The sequence below is a fragment of the Arvicola amphibius genome, chromosome 2 (assembly GCF_903992535.2).
Source record: "Arvicola amphibius chromosome 2, mArvAmp1.2, whole genome shotgun sequence".
NCBI classification, from domain to species: Eukaryota; Metazoa; Chordata; class Mammalia; order Rodentia; family Cricetidae; genus Arvicola; species Arvicola amphibius.
The window spans coordinates 41,312,025-41,328,267 of NC_052048.2; the positions used below are offsets into that span (position 1 = coordinate 41,312,025).

The 16,243-nt window shown below is 41.6% G+C and overlaps 1 protein-coding gene across 1 annotated transcript in view; it reads left to right on the plus strand.

Moving 5' to 3' along the window:
- The window catches only part of Il5ra (interleukin 5 receptor subunit alpha), a 34,171-nt gene that overhangs the window by 3,317 nt on the left and 14,611 nt on the right, over positions 1 to 16,243 (plus strand). Inside the window, exons 5-8 of the mRNA XM_038321003.1 lie at positions 2,216 to 2,369; positions 2,446 to 2,633; positions 4,462 to 4,607; positions 8,366 to 8,504. Of these exons, the coding sequence (XP_038176931.1) occupies positions 2,216 to 2,369; positions 2,446 to 2,633; positions 4,462 to 4,607; positions 8,366 to 8,504 (627 nt within the window). The remainder of the gene's footprint in view (positions 1 to 2,215; positions 2,370 to 2,445; positions 2,634 to 4,461; positions 4,608 to 8,365; positions 8,505 to 16,243) is intronic.

Genomic DNA, 16,243 nt, shown 5'->3' on the forward strand with positions numbered 1-16,243 from the left:
TTCTAATACACATAAGCAGAGATAGCTCTGGTTAAACATTTTAACACAGACAGACACAAGCAAAAGAGGGAATCAAAAGGAGGAGACTGACCATCAGATCCTGGGATATGTGACTTCCTAAATCATATACATCTTAGCCCCATGTCTATGATTGTTTTTCAAGTCTCTCTCCTATCTACATCATTAGAGAAGAAGATCCTGCCTCCTGTATTATTAGTCAGCTTTCTTTTTACTGTATCAGATATGTAAGATAATACTCTTATTTGGCTTCTGCTTTCGGTGGAGGTTTCCACCCATGACCTGTCAGGCCTAATTTTAGTCTGCGTAACAACACAGTAGAGAATTCTAGAAGCAGGTGGTAGAAGTCTATAGCCAGGAAGTGAAAGGGAGCCATGAGAAGGGCAAGGGTTCAAATATCATTCCCTTTAAAGATTTGTCCCCTAAGACTTCCCCAAAGGCCCAAACTCAGAAAGAGTTCTCTACTTCCCAACTACATCATAGGCTGTAGAATAGTCTTTAACAAATAGAACCTGGTGCACACTGAACCAAAGCCCCTGAACTGTGTTGGTAACAGCACAGATGCTTGTATTTACTCATCATTTTCCAGGGAGTTACCAACAGGCTTGGCCCTAAGTAAAGAGGTACTTCAATGAATATAGATGAATATAAATATGGGCCATTGTGTTAGGACATTATTTTGCCTCTACTGAATAGCTAACTTTTTCAATGTGATCTTCCTTTCAGTGCTAAGTTTCTACAATTTACTTCCTTAGACCCCCCATACGTGTTTACACTAATCAAATATTATTTAGTCCATTGACCAAGTGAAAATTCATACTGAAATATTTCTTTTGTTGGAACTGAGTAACTTCTGACTTACTTTGACATCACATAGACTGTGGATGCTTAGTATGTGGACACATGCATACATGCATGTGTGCACACACAGAGTGAGGAGAGAAGCCCTGTATCCATAGGCTACACATTCATAGATGCAACTAAATGTGGATGAAAAGTACTCTTTGACAAAAGCATTGAAGCATCCATACTGTTCATGAACAGATTGTTTCAAGCCACTATTTTTTGAATAAGAGACTTTAGCAGCTATGTATTAAGTACTTACATTAAGTATTCTAAGTTATCTAGAAAGGATTTAAACTAGGCTAGAGGCTATGTAAGTTATATGCAAGATAGCATCCTATAAGATGCCATCTTAGTATGGGAGGAATGTTCTGGAATAGATACCATAGATACAAAGTCATGATTTTATAGATACATGTGTTTATGTCACATATAATATGAATATGAATATGAATATATATATATATATCATAAAGAAAACTAACCAGTTTTCTGTCTCCAACCTCCATATGGTAATAGGAGGCACTCTCCTCTCACTCCCTCCCTCCCTTTGTTCATTGAAAGACATTCAATGACAGTGAGAAAAGTTAATCTATAGTTGTTTTAAGAAAAAATAAAAACCCATCCATCATTCAGGGTTTCCTTTTTAGGAAGGTTCTCCCTGGCCCTAGCACCCAAAATATTTTTCCCGTCCTTTGAGGAACAACAGCAAGTTTGTTTGATAGAGTGTTCTGCATAGCATGAACATAACTTGGGAAAATCCAGGGCAAATCTTTGAAATCTCTTCCAATTTTAAGTCATGGTATGTTAAGGAGACTGGCAGGCCGACATACACTCATCTTTAATGTAATTGTAAGATCTTGGGGTATTGCCAAAATGCATCTCCTGAGCAGCAAGTCCATGGAATTCATGAGGCATAGATACCAAGGAATGGCTCATATGATTCAAGACGGAAGGGGATTCTGGAGAGATTCCTTGGCCTAACCTCTCACTGACAGCTGGAAAAACTGGAATTCAGCCATCACAGGGGGAAATGCCTCATAGTCAGGTACTGACAAATATAGCACTGCAGCGCTGAAGCTGTTGGACACATGACCCCAGACTTGAACTTTCAAATATCTGTTGCACTGACATGCCCCCATGTCTTCCGCTAACACAGCCACGAAGTTCTTTCAGGTCAAACCCTGAAGCTCTATAGCTCTAGTTTCATTTCTCCAGTACATTTGCCCTTTGCAAATGAGTTTCTATAAATGGATGTTCGTGGTCACTCACAATCAATAGTATCCCAAGCAAAAGCACAAAATTCATAAGCCATCAAGGCAATGTTTTGTTCTTTTTATTTATTGTCACCTAGGGTCTTCTGGAACCTCGGTTATGAATTTGACGTGTGCCACAAACACGGTCGTGAGTAGTCACACCCACTTAAGGCCATACCAAGTGTCTCTTCGCTGCACCTGGCTTGTTGGCAAGGATGCCCCTGAAGACACACAGTACTTCCTATACTATAGGTCAGTATCTATTTTTACTTATGCAAATTATCCATTTCCTCTTCCCTTATAAAAACTCATGGGTATTCCAATTTAGGTTTGGTGTTTGGACTGAAGAATGCCAAGAATACAGCAGAGATACACTAAACAGAAATACTGGATGTTGGTTTCCCAGGACATTTATCAACAGCAAAGGATTTGAGCAGCTTGCAGTGCACGTCAATGGCTCAAGCAAGCATGCTGCAATCAAGCCCTTTGATCAGCTGTTCACTCCACATTTCATTGGTAAGCCAGACTTAACTCAACAATGGAATAATGGAAGAGCACAATCTTGGTATTCGAAAGGGTCTTGCTACTTTTCAAATATTAAACAACCATATAATCAACATGGAAAAAAAAACTGAAGCAGTCATCTGAACTTTAACTCGCCTTAAATGTTTGACTGGATGATTTGGCAATGTAGGGACCTGTTCTGGCCATGGGAAGATGTTTAGTGGCCTTCCTGGCCCCATCCATGAATTTTTCTAACTTGTATCTTTTCTGCTGGTTCCCCTCTCCTAGTTGCAACTATTCAAACCTCAAACATATCCTTTTGAGGGCAGAGTTCTCCCCAGTTGAGAATAACTGCACCAGGAAAAGTCATAGCAGCGCTTATCTGTTCAGGCTGCTATCATGAAATGTGTGTCCACAAGTCTTACACTAGATTGTACCCAGAATAGTTCTGTAGAAGGAGCTGCAGGCAGGCCTGCTTTTCATCCTGCCTGGCTCCCCCATGGCTAGCTTTACACCCGAAATAACAACACACAAATTGTATTCATTTAAACACTGCTTAGCCTATTAGCTCTAGCCTCTTACTGGCTAACTCTCACATGTTGCTTAACCCATTTCTAATAATCTGTGTAGCACCACAAGGTGGTGGCTCACCAGGAAAGATTCAGCATGTCTGACCTGGTGGCTGGCTTCATGGTGTCTCTCTTGAGAGGAGAGGCATTGGCGTCTGACTAACTTCCCTTCTTCCCAGCATTCTGTTCTGTCTACTCCACCTATCTAAATCCTGCCCTATCAAAAAGCCAAGGCAGTTTCTTTATTAACTAATGAGAGTCCTCCATCACAGTTCTGAGGTTCTTCCCCAAGGTGTGGCCCTTCTGCAGTGCAAAGATTCAGCTTCTCCATCCTGTGGCTCCTCCTTCAAAGCTAACCATCTCCAGTTTTAATTGGGTCTTTGTAGTGGTTTGGATTCATCGCTAGACTTTTAGACAATATGTACATAGGTCTCTTTCTCCTCCACCCTCCTCTTTGCTCCCCCACTCTTTTCTTCATCTTTCATTTTTCTTCATATGTGTATGTGCGCTGTATGCGTATTTGTGAAGGTGTACTGGTCCATGTAGAAGCCTGGGATGACCATCACAATATCTTCCTCACTTGCATCTCTGCTTTATTTTGTAGGGCGCAGAGACTTTCACTGAATCTGGAGCTTGCTATTTTTGCTAGACTAGGCCCTAGGATCCACTAATCTCTACTACCCAACCTCCAACCCCAGCTCTGGGGTTACAGCTGTTTTCACCTGGGTGCTGGGAATCCAAATTCAGGTCCTGACACCAGTATGGAAGTATTTTAATCCTGTATAGATTTATTTAGCTTAATCTGTTCTTTTTATGTAGAAGCTTCTTTTTCTATATGACAAAACAGAACAACAATAACAAAAAATAAATAAATACTAAAACCAGAAAGGAGTAGTGATTTACCCAGAGCTATCCCTCTGTTAGAAAATGGACATGGGGCAAATGGTCCAGGTTCTGTCCATGAGCACAGTCTAACTTGGAAAGTTAAAGGGATGCTGGGTAAACCTTGCAATGAGCTAACAGTGGAAAGGTATCAATCAATCACTTCCATTTGGAGTAGTGATTTTGTTCTTTATATGTGTAGACCTATTCAGTGAGCCATACCAAGAACCTCTTGGGAAGCCACTCACTTCCTGTGGCTTTGAGATTGGTTGATTGAGACCTAATGGTAAACCTTGAAAAAGCATATCTTAGAAATGGTGGGTTGGGGCTATCAGCCCTGATCATTGGGTTTTCAGAACAGCCACTGACCTATCTTTTCTCTTATCTAGATCAAGTGAATCCTCCAAGGAATGTCACAGTTGAAATTGATGAAACTTCTCTTTATATCCAATGGGAGAAACCAGTTTCTGCCTTTCCAGTCCATTGCTTTAACTACGAATTGAAAATTCACAACACAAAGAATGGCTACTTTCAGGTAATTTTTAAAATCATTCCTTTATTCTATGTTAGACACCCATCATTTGTGAAACATTTAAAACAGTGGCTCTCAGTCTTCCTAATGCTGTGACCTTTTAATATAGTTCCTCATGTTGTGGTGACGCCCAACCACAAAGTCGTTTTCATTGTTGCTAAATAACTGTAATTTTGATACCGTTATAAGACCTAATGTAAATATTTTTGGATATAGATGTTTGTCAAAGGGGTTGCAACCCACAGGTTGAGAGCTGCTACTTTAAACGTAGTGACTGCTTTGGGTGTTTTTAAGTATCAGTAAAGTCAATGTTAACTTACACCTGCCCCAGGTATTACAGAAATAAATCAAATCTTACATTACTTTCATTTTGAAAGGACATACTTTGAGTTGAAAATAATATAAAGGATAAAATTAAACCCATTTGTAAGAGCTTTGCTAAACATGCAAATGGCACAACTACTGGGGAAAATGGGAAGGCAAGTTCTCCACAAGTTAGAATTATCTTAAGAGCCTGTGGTTCTCCTTCTAGGTATATATGCAAATGATTTCAAAACAGGGTCTCAAAAAGATGTTTGGGCACTCATGCTCACAACAGCATTACTCACAATAGCCCATTGTGAAGAGCTGAAGCAGCCTCCGTATTCATTAACACACGAATATAGTCAGGTTTGGTGGCACACAATCTGTGACTCCAGCACCCAGGAGAGAGGCTGAGATAGGAATGGTGTAAATTTGAAGCTAGTTTGAACTATATAGCAAGATTCTTATCTGAAAACAAACAAGCTAAACCCAAAGCTCTAAACAATATAAATAGAAAAACAGAATGTATTGCCTGGCGGTGGTGGTGCCCGCTGCCTTTAATCCTAGCACTCGGAAGGCAGAGGTGGATCTCTGTGAGTTCCAGGTCAGCCTGGTCTATAGAGCAAGATACTGGACAGGCTCCCAATCTGCACAGGAAACCCTGTCTTGAAAAGCCAAAAGAAAAAAGAGAAAAAGAAAAAAGAAAAGAAAAACAAATATGATATATATTAATATATACAAAGAGATAATATTCAGTCTTTGAAAGGAAACTCTGATACACGCTGCAATATGAGTGAACCTAAGGACAGCAAGCAAAATGAAATAAGCAGATCACAAAGGACAAAAAGTGTATGATTCTGCCTGTGTGAGATACCAAGGTTAGTAAAACACATATAAACAGAAATTAGCACAATGGCTACCAGGAAATAGGGAATGGAAAATGAGGAACCATTGTCTAATGAAAACAGAGTATCCAGATTGTGAATTTTTGATCATTGGGTGATGGGAATTGAAGAGAGGGGGTCATGCATGCAGAGTATGAGACACACCCTCAACCAAGACTTGCAAGATGAAAACAGTGTTGCAGTCTGGTTGCACAACAGCGTGGCTGTTCAACATTTTTGGCCTGCACACTTGACAATGGTGCAGGTGGCATATCTTACACCCGTGGAGTTTTATTATGTTATTTTATGCCTTGTCCACAATAACTTGCATAATTACGTTTCCTGTTTTATTGACAATTAAGCCCCATCCCCCCAAAAAAGATGAGTAATTTCTCAGTCATGAAGCTAAAGAAGAAACATAGAAGTTGGGATTCAACCTCATGTCCTACAAATAAAAGAAATGAAGAACCTGTGAGATGGCCCAGCTGGTGAAGGCATTTGCTACTGAGCATGCTTTATTGAGTTCAATTCCTGGAACCTACAAGGTGGAAGAAGAGAAGAGACAGTCTCAAGTTGTCCTCTCACCTCCATATCCATGCTGGGGCATACATAATACATATACACAAATAAATAAATGCAAAAATAAGTAACAGAAACAAAGTAAACACAGTTTAATTAAATTTAACCACTATCTACAAATAGGTTTCTTAGGGTAATACATAAATAGAAATAAGGCCTTGTTTTGTAGTCTGAAATAAACTAATTCATATGTTGTATTAATTTTAAATTATGTGCTATATCATGGGGCACACTACTTTCATATGATCTGCCAAGCAGGTAATTCACATAAAAATAAGTGGGCATGGGCCTAGAGAGATGGCTCAATGGTTAAGAGCATTGACTGCTCTTCCAGATGACCCAGGTTCAATTTCCAGCACCCACATGGTCTCTTATAACTTGTTCCTCACACAGACTTACATACATACATACATGTATGTATGAGAGAGAGAGAGAGAGAGAGAGAGAGAGAGAGAGAGAGAGAGAGAGAGAGTAGGCAGAGTCAGTGAGAAGCCATGTAGCCGTCAGAGGAGACGGATGCCGTAACTTTGCTTGGTAAGCCACAGCCACATGGTGATACACAGATTAATAAAAATGGGTTAATTTAAGACATAAGAACTAGCAAGAAAGATGCTTAAACTATTGGCCAAACAATATTACAAATAATATAGTTTCTGTGTGATTATTTTGAATCTGGACTGCCGGGAAACAAAGGAGCAGCCTCTGCCAACAGCAAAATACCAACACAATTAAAAATAAATAAATGAAATAAAAATAAATAGCCATATAAGATGAGTCCTGCTCTGGTAAATGGCATCAGAGCCTCTGTACCATAAGAAAAAACAAGAGTACCAAAGAGAGAGGGGGGAGAACAGCCTTGTTCACCTCTACAGCATGGAGCTGAATGCAGCCTGAGCAGAGGTGGGGGGTCAGACAGAAACTTGCCTACTGAAGTAAAAAGAGAAGGACATGATAGGGTGTGTTTCCAGAAATATTCTTGTGAAGCACTGACTTTCTCTTGTAAATGTCTAATCTGCCATAGATTAACAGTTTTATAAAATACATTCATAAGGATCAGCTAGGAAACAAACAAAACAAAACAAATACAGCCAAAGATATGTAAATACAAACCGACTGATCTTGTGCTTGGATGTTACAGTCATGTCCAACGGTTCTCCATTTCTGAACAGTGCTCTCACCGTCTGCACAGATCTTATCATAGAGCAGCAATCAGCACTTCCTGAGCTGCACCAGTCCACAACCACACTGTGCCTGCTAGGGTGTACCAGAGGCTTGAGACTGCATGCTTCCTTCAGTTAAGTGGTAGTGACTGAGCTGGCCTCCACACAAGGCTAACACTAGACTTGTAACTCTACTAAAATAGGAACTTCAGAGTGGCTCTGTGAAGTTTTTACTAAAAGCTGAAGAATGTCTGCTTTAAAACCATGGCCATGGACAATGAACAACATCAAAGGATTTTACACGATCGAGAAATGTAGCATTTACAGGGTAGAAGGGTAATCTTGGTGGCAGTGTGAAAGTTGGATGGGAGGGGGGAGCATGTGGCTACAGAGATGTGAGCTATTAGGACCATCCAAGCAATAAAGCAGAAAGCCTACACAGGGTGTGACCATTGGGCAGGGATGAACAGGCACACCATACATGCTGTTTAGTACTATGACTTACCAATGAGGAAGGACAAGGTAAAAGAGATTATGTATGGTGTTGAAGATGATGCCAATTTTTCCATAGGAAACATTATTCTGTCTATACAACTTCACCTAGTCTTTCAGCTGATCATTTTAAATATTTTTGTTACAAGATCACCTTCTCCCTCAGGGTAACTGCCAAGACCTCACACAGGAATGGTGTAGAATAAACTCATGACTGTGCCCTTTTGATTTTAGATTACTTGCTTAATAATGAGTCGCATTACCTACATGAGATCTCCCATGTCGGTGTTCTGCAAAAATTGTATGTCTAGGCATTATTATAATGTTATTTTTTCCCATTTAGATGGAAAAACTGGCCACCAACAAATTCATCTCAAAAATTGATGATGTCTCTACATATTCTATTCAAGTGAGAGCGGTTGTTAGCTCATCTTGCAGAGTATCTGGCAGCTGGGGCGAGTGGAGTCAACCTATTTATGTGGGTGAGTTCCTGTTGTGTATTTAAAAGCAGCGGCAACAGATAATCCTGGAAAGTGCACCTGTTCATTCAGGTCTTGAAATGGCTTCATCTTTACTCTGCCTCATTTTTTCATCTATCTACTGTGTCTTCAACTAGACATGTGTGTTCTAGGAAAGAGTGTTCCACTGTCTCCCTAGCACAAGCCCTTCCCAGGACTATTTTGCTCAATTACTTTTATTTAGATTTTTCCGTTTTGACTTCTTTCCATATTGTGAGTGTGTGTATGTGTGTATGCATGAGTGTGTGCTGTATGGACATATGTGTGGATATGCAGGTATGCACAATGTGTATGTCTATAAGGATAAAGGAGGATGTCGGGATTCTATTCCATCACTCTCTGCCTTGTTTCCTTGAGACACAGTCTCTTGTTGAACCTGGAGCTAGGCTGCTACGCAGTAAACCCCGGAAATTCTCACACCTATGCCCTCAACAGTGCCGTCCTCGTATGTCCCCATGCAGCCATGCCCAGCTTTTCATATGAGGGTTGGGAATTTGAACTCAGTCCCTTACGCTTGTACAGCAAGCGCTCTTACCTGCTGAGGCATCTCCCCAGCCCCTATCTTATCAATTAGAGTACACTTTTTATTTTCAGATAATTGCAGGTTCATAAGCCGTGGAAAGAAACAGAGATCCAGTCTTTCTTTGACCTAGTTTCTCCCAGGGGCAGCATCTTGCAAAATCTATAGTATAATTTTAAAACTACAAAATTGGCATTGATGACCCTCCATCTTTCTCAGAGCCTTAGAATTTAATGCATAATTATTTGTTTATGTTTGGTTTTATGCAGTGTTAGCATTCACATCACAGCTCAGTCAAGATGCCATGTTGTGTTTCATAAGCTTGTTCCTTTTGACTGTTTGAAACACACCCATCCTCTTTTTTTTTTCTTTTTTCTTTTTCTGGTTTTTCGAGACAGGGTTTCTCTGCAGCTTTTTTAGAGCCTGTCCTGGAACTAGCTCTTGTAGACCAGGCTGGCCTCGAACTCACAGAGATCCGCCTGCCTCTGCCTCCCGAGTGCTGGGATTAAAGGCGTGCGCCACCACCGCCCGGCTCACCCATCCTCTTTTGCTCCTTATCTCTAGGCCTTGGAAAGGTCCACATCACCATAATTTTGCCACACTCGGGTGTGAATTTATTTATTTGTTTCCTTTTAAAATGATTTTAAAATTAAATAATATTAGGGTCCATTAAACTTTTAACCTTGCAGATATTAAGTCTGTCTAGTAATCTGGGCATCTCGTAGGCATGTGTGTTGGTTTTACACCTATTTTTATTTGTGAGCAAATTGACTGGCTTATTTGGCAAATAAAATGAGTACCATACATGACAAGTGACAGGGAATGGGTAGTAACCATGGATGAAGGGGTGCATTTCTTGGATAAAGAAAATTACTGGTAAATGTAGATAATTGCAAAACACCATCCTAGATGATTTTCATATAGTCTCTTACTTAAATTTACCAAGAAACGCATTCTTCAGATAAGGATGTATATTTGGAATACTTGTGTGCTTTGCTCACCTCTACAAGCATCCAAGATGGGGTGAACCCTAAGTTAATATTTTAGGGCTCAGTGTCTTAGCACCCTGTCATGGAGTGACAGCACCCTACCTGCTGCAAGGTGCTTAGCAAATTAGACTGGCGTAAAGAACTCTGTGGTTCTAGCTGGTTACATTACCTCTTACAAAACCTAAGGGATCTTCCTGAACAATTTGGACAGCTTACTTAAAAAGAAATTTATTTTGGGCACATGCTAAAATTTTCTATTACAGTAATTTATTCACTCAGGCTGCAGGGTGGGTCATCTGGAAATTCTTGGGCAGCGAACCATTTGCCGGTGTGGTTGTGAGCCAGTGCTGATGTGACTGGGTATTTTTCCAGGGGAGAGAGGAACGGCGGAAGGGCTCGAGAGGTGGAACACTGATCTGGGTTTCGAGAATTCTGCCCCTAACTCCTGTGGCATGCCCTACAGTTGTTCAATGAACAACCAACACTGCCTTGTTTGATGCCTGGCAGCATTGGTGTGTGTGTGTGTGTGTGTGTGTGTGTGTGTGTGTGTGTCTGTTTGCACAGCGGCATCAGCATCATGAGTTTCCTGGGAGAGGAACTGAAAGGCAAGCAGAGGGAACCGAAAGATGGACAGACTCACCTACCTCATAATTCTGCTGAGGTGAATCTTCCTGACCCTCCCTTTCTCCCCAGCTGAAATAAACTGACCTGGTACACACAGGACTTCTCTCAAAAACACTTCATTTGAACAAATAAAACTTGCTCTGTGCCCCAAGAGAGAACAAAGTTTCATTAGTCTTGGGGACTTTGAAACTAGATCTATTCATTTTGTCAAATCCTGTGATAGACACTTCTTTTATTTGTACTTCATTGATTCCTTTTACAGGTATGTTTTATGTGTTTCTCAAGTGAGCAACCCTCATTGGTCTGAAGCATTGATGTTTCTCATTGTTGTCTCTACTTTGCAACCTAAACAAATTTGGGGGATAAGTGACCTCAGGTCAGAATCTCGACTAAGAAATCACTAGTGTTTGCTGAGCACTTGAGTCTTGAAGTTATAGTTTGTGTTGATTATTGACACTTTAGAACTCAAGAGGGTGAGGAAGCAGCAGTAGGCAAAATCAGATCTGTAGCCATGACTCTGCCAGGATGTAGTTCAATGATACAAGTCAGAGATGGCTAGGTAACCAGAGGACACAATTCAATGCTGAGAAGGATTCTGAGAATAAACTCGGGATGTAAGAGGGAGGATAGTCTCTGCCACCACATGGGGGAACTGAGTGAAGGAGCTTGCTAGTCTGGGTTTTACTACTCCGACCTAATTCCTAACACCTGACCTTTCTGGGCCTCAGTTTCCATGCCTGTAGAAGTGATGCTTCATTTTCTGGTAGCTTCTAACTCTGTCATTCTTCAACCTCTGGCTCCACTCTCCAAAATTCATTACCAAAGGACTGGGAATAAGATTGTGATCATCTGAAGAGTTTATTTCAAGCTTGCTGTTAACTTATTATTCATTTTCCACTCTCCCTCTCTCTTACCGTTTCCAGAATAACTGCCTCCTGGCTTGTATCTGGCCTCATTAAATTCCCCCCCACCCAGGTGCCCTTCATTGTCATTTGCTACTGCAAATCCTATTTCATTTATTGCCACCCATTTCATGAAGACGAGCTGATTAATATTAGTGCTTACCTTATAAATCCATCCTTTCTGGAATTTACTCCCCTGCTCAGCGTAGGATCATTAGTGAATTTAATCAATGCAGACTCTCCGTTTTCATCAAGATGATTAATAAACATAGTAGGAAGTCCAAGCCCCTCAGGGACTTTGTGCCTGGCTCTTCCTTACCCCTGGAGGATGCAGTAATAATTACGCCCAGCTTGCAGTCTCTCAGGCAGTTTTGCTGCTGTGTTCATTTCCTTCAGATGCTCTTCCACCTCTCCTACCTCGCCTTATAAATGGCCCCTGGGAGCCCTCCTGGATTCTCAGAACCAGGCTCAACTGAAATATCACCCCGTGCCTTTGATAGTATGTTTACCCCATTATTTTAATTAAGGTAAGGAAATGGAAGCCTGAAGATAATAAATGACTCAGTCATTGTCAAATAGCCAAGAAGTAATTATTAATGTATAATTTCCCCCAAATAAGTGCCATATGAACCAATTAGCAAATTAGAATAGTTTAACTAATTAACCCATTATAGCCCAAGGTTACTTCGTGAAGAATGAGACACAGGGAATTGGATTGATGATGGAGGGAGCTGGGCTTGGGGGAGGTGGCTTCCATTCTGGTTGGCAAGGTCCTTGGTCAGTACAACAAGTGCAGGGGATGTAGATGCAGTGAGCAGTAAATAAACTCTGTCTGTCTGCTTGAGATTTGCCTTGAATCTGCCTTCTTGCCTTGGGATTTTCAGAGTATAGATTTTTTTCCTTTTTTTCTCCCTCCCTCCCTTCCTCCCTCCCTCCCTTCTTTCTTCTCTCCTCTCTCTCTCTCTCTCTCTCTCTCTCTCTCTCTCTCTCTCTCTCTCTCTCTCTCTCTCTCTCTTTCTCTCTCAAATAAACAACAGTAGCAGTTTTGTTTATCAGTATTCCTTATCAACTGCCCTCCAGCAGCGGGCTTCTGCTTTAAGAGCTGAACTTCCCAGTTTCAAGTTCTTTCTCCTTCTCAAACTAGAAGTTCCGGATTGCTCTGTTCTGTCCTTATCTCTGCCGTCTGTTTACTAAAAATCTTTGTGTCCTGGACCCTGGTCTCTGAAACTTACTGTTTTTTTTTTTTTCCATGTCTTCTTCTCTTTTCCACTCTGTGACTTCTGATACTGACTGTGGAGCAAGCAGTAGTTCTCTATGGAAAATGAGAGTGTTGGCTGCACTTATTTGTAGCTGTGCCCTTGGTAGGAGGTTAGACTGACAATCCCTGGACACCCCCTTGATGTCAACAATGGGTTTGCTTCACCCTCACTGAAGATTGTATGTACCAGTCTGGATCTGGTATTACCAGAAGTGTGTGAAAACATGTGCTTTCCAAAAGCTTTCTTCAGGCTTAAGATGCATGCACTTATGGGGAGCAGAACAAGAGTCAACCACGCCAGTTTTCACATCACTCAGTCAGCAGTGTGGTCACTGCCCACAGGGTGACTTCTGTTGTTTTCAGGACAAATCCCTCAGCAACAAAGACATGCTACTCATTGGAGGGTCCCAACTTGCATTTTCCTGCTATATGTGAGTCGGTGTGTGTGTGATATGTATGGCGGTCAGAGCAAAGCAAAAACCAACGTGGCATGTATGAGTGTGTGCTGGATGGAGGGAAGACTTTTTTCTTTGACTTGGTGTTTATCACAGAGGTGTGAAGCAATTTACCTCTACCTGAAGCATATGGTCTCAAAAGCTGGGAGGAGACGGGGCTTATGTTATAGCATTGAGTGTATTCCCTTCATGCTTTACACCCTATCGGAGAACCTCAAGCTCTAGTTCTTGCCTCTTCTTTCTTCTGTGCCTATAGGTTTCTCCCAGGCTCCTCTTCATCTGTCTGTCTTTTTGCTGTTCTCTGTCTCTCTCCTTAGTCCCAGCCCTTTCTTCTTAAATTCTCACACTGTGGTGAGACAAGGTAACAAACCAGGAAAGGGAAGAAGAAAGGGAAAACAGGCACAAAACAAAACAAAACAAAACAAAACAAAACAAAACAAAACAAAACAAAACAAAACAAAACGAGCCAGATTCACTTTCTTTGGGCTTCCAAAAAGACTTCTGCTGATTCAAAGCCTCATGAGGTAAGAGAAGGGAGGGAAGCTCTGAGTCAAAGCGGAGGTTAAAGATGCTTGGGGAGGAAAGCAGGTGACGCAGTAGCAACAAGGAAAACCCCAGAGAGGCTACTGTACACCTGTGACTTCGGGTTTTTCTTTGAAAGCGGGGGATTTCAGCTGGTAGACCCTGTAGTAGAGGCAAACTGCTTCCTTTGACTCAGGCTTCTGTGGTTTCAAGGCTGGACGAATCTTGCCTGGTAAGCTTCAGGCTGGACCACCTTGGCTCTGTGGGCTGTCCCACTATCTTGGAGAAAGGGTAGCAGTAAGCTTTTGACCCTTTATGCCAAAGCTTTTGTTTGTTTGGTTGGTTTGTGTTATTTTGTTTTATTTCAGATGTGACCTCTTCTTTTGGTGATCACACCAATCAATCCTTTATGCTTAACAATTTAAATCAAGGATGCACTCTATCCCTGGGCCTCGCCCTGTGAGAAGCAAGCTTACAGTATTTAAAATATCTGCCCAAATATCATTTTTTCACTAAATAGATAGGGAAAAGAAGACAAGGGTATTCTCAAAGCTGGTAAGAGCTGGGCCTTAGCCTGGAACTTGGCAAAAAGATTGTCTTTATTCCTATGTATGCTGACTGACGCCCCTTGTCCCATTTGTGATGTTACAGCCAGAGAAACTGAGGGACGGAGACAGACCTGGCTTGGGATGTAGACTGCTGCAGAAATGCGACATTAGGCTAGTTCTTGGCCTGATCAGGCTCCATCTAGGCAGAGCTCTGTGGCTGTTTCTATTGACCACTGCAGGCAATTTTTGTCTGAATAAGTCCACATTGTGTGCTATACTCCTTTTGTGTGTGTGATGTGTGAGTGCATGTGCTCATGTGTTTGTTTATGGGGTGTGAGTATGAGCATGCAAATGCCTGTCGGGGACCAGCCTCAACAAAAATACTGCTTGCCAGGGTGGGAACGTGAGGATCAGAAAAGTAAGTAAAGAGTGTGAAGACATGAAAATACCGGGAGGGAGTTTCAGAGAATACTGAAATCGCTCAAGTTTAATTTTCTGTACACTTTTATACCCCAATACAAAAGTGGGAAGAAGGCAATAAAAGACTTCTTTAACACGATACGAAGGACAACCCATACTGTTGCTTCAACACTTTGAGATGTCAAGCCATTAGCATTCTGTTGTTTAGGCAACATCCTGAAAGTATCCTGAAAGCAACCATTCCCCAGGTAACCTTCTTACAAAAGAAGGAGCAGGAGTATGCTTGCATGTCCTGACCATCTGCCAGGATGGAATGGATCTACTTGTATGAACCATCTTAATGTCAAATGAACCCCCTGAGTCAGGATGTGTAGCTCTGATTGTGAGCAACCTCCAACCTCTCTGACCATCAGACAAGGTGGAAATAGACTCGCAGTTTTGGGCCTCCACATGTGCCCCAGTCTACTGTGGAAGTCAGAGGACAACCTTTGGGTGTTGGCTCTAGTATTAGGCTGTTTGTAGTTGTACACATTAGGCTAGCTAGCCCTCAGATTTCTATATATTCTCTTTTCTCTGGCTCCCATTTTTCTATAGGGTTTTGCTAGGATTACAAAGACCTGGACTGCTGTGTTAGGCTTTTATGCAGGTTCCGGAGATCTGTATGCAGGTTTTCAGGCTTTTGTGATAAGCTATTGTATCAACTAAGCCATCTCACCAGCCCAATGCAATGTTCATCTTAATTCAAATTTTTTGTTTATTTGTTTGTTTTTATGAGACAGGGTTTCTTTGTGTAACAGCCCTGGATGTACTGCATTTCGCTCTACAGACCAGAGCTGGCCCTAAACTCACAGAAATCCTCCAGCCTCTGCCTCTCAAATGCTGGGATTAAAGGCATTCACCAACACCACTACCACTGCCCAATTGAGACTCTTTTGTTGTTGTTGTTGTTGTTTTGAGACAGGGTTTCTCTATAGCTTTGGAGCCTGTCCTAGAACTAGCTCTTGTAGACCAGGCTGGCCTCTAACTCACCTGCGTCTTCGTCCCAAGTGCTGGGATTAAAGGCGTGCACCACCACGGCCAGGCTAATTCAGACTCTTGGGGAATGGGACTAACCTAGACTTCTGAACCCTTCCTTCCTTTATACCCAGACTATCTGGTGTTTGTGTCTCCTGACCTGAGGATTCTGACAGCACTGCAATTGTGGTTTCCCTTGAGGATCTAGGGAAATTAACTCGATGCCTTTGCTCTGACACAATGCATTAATCCCTATCATAATTACCACAAACATGGATTGATTGGCTACTCTGGACTGGTGTAGATGCTAAACACTTTTTATGTGTTAACACGTTCACTCTTACCCCCATCTCCAGAAGCAATACACAACGTGAAACAAATACACTGCTCAAGGAAGGTCACCTCAATAGAGAGAGACAAAACTAGGTCCAAACCGCTCTGTCTGAGTTAC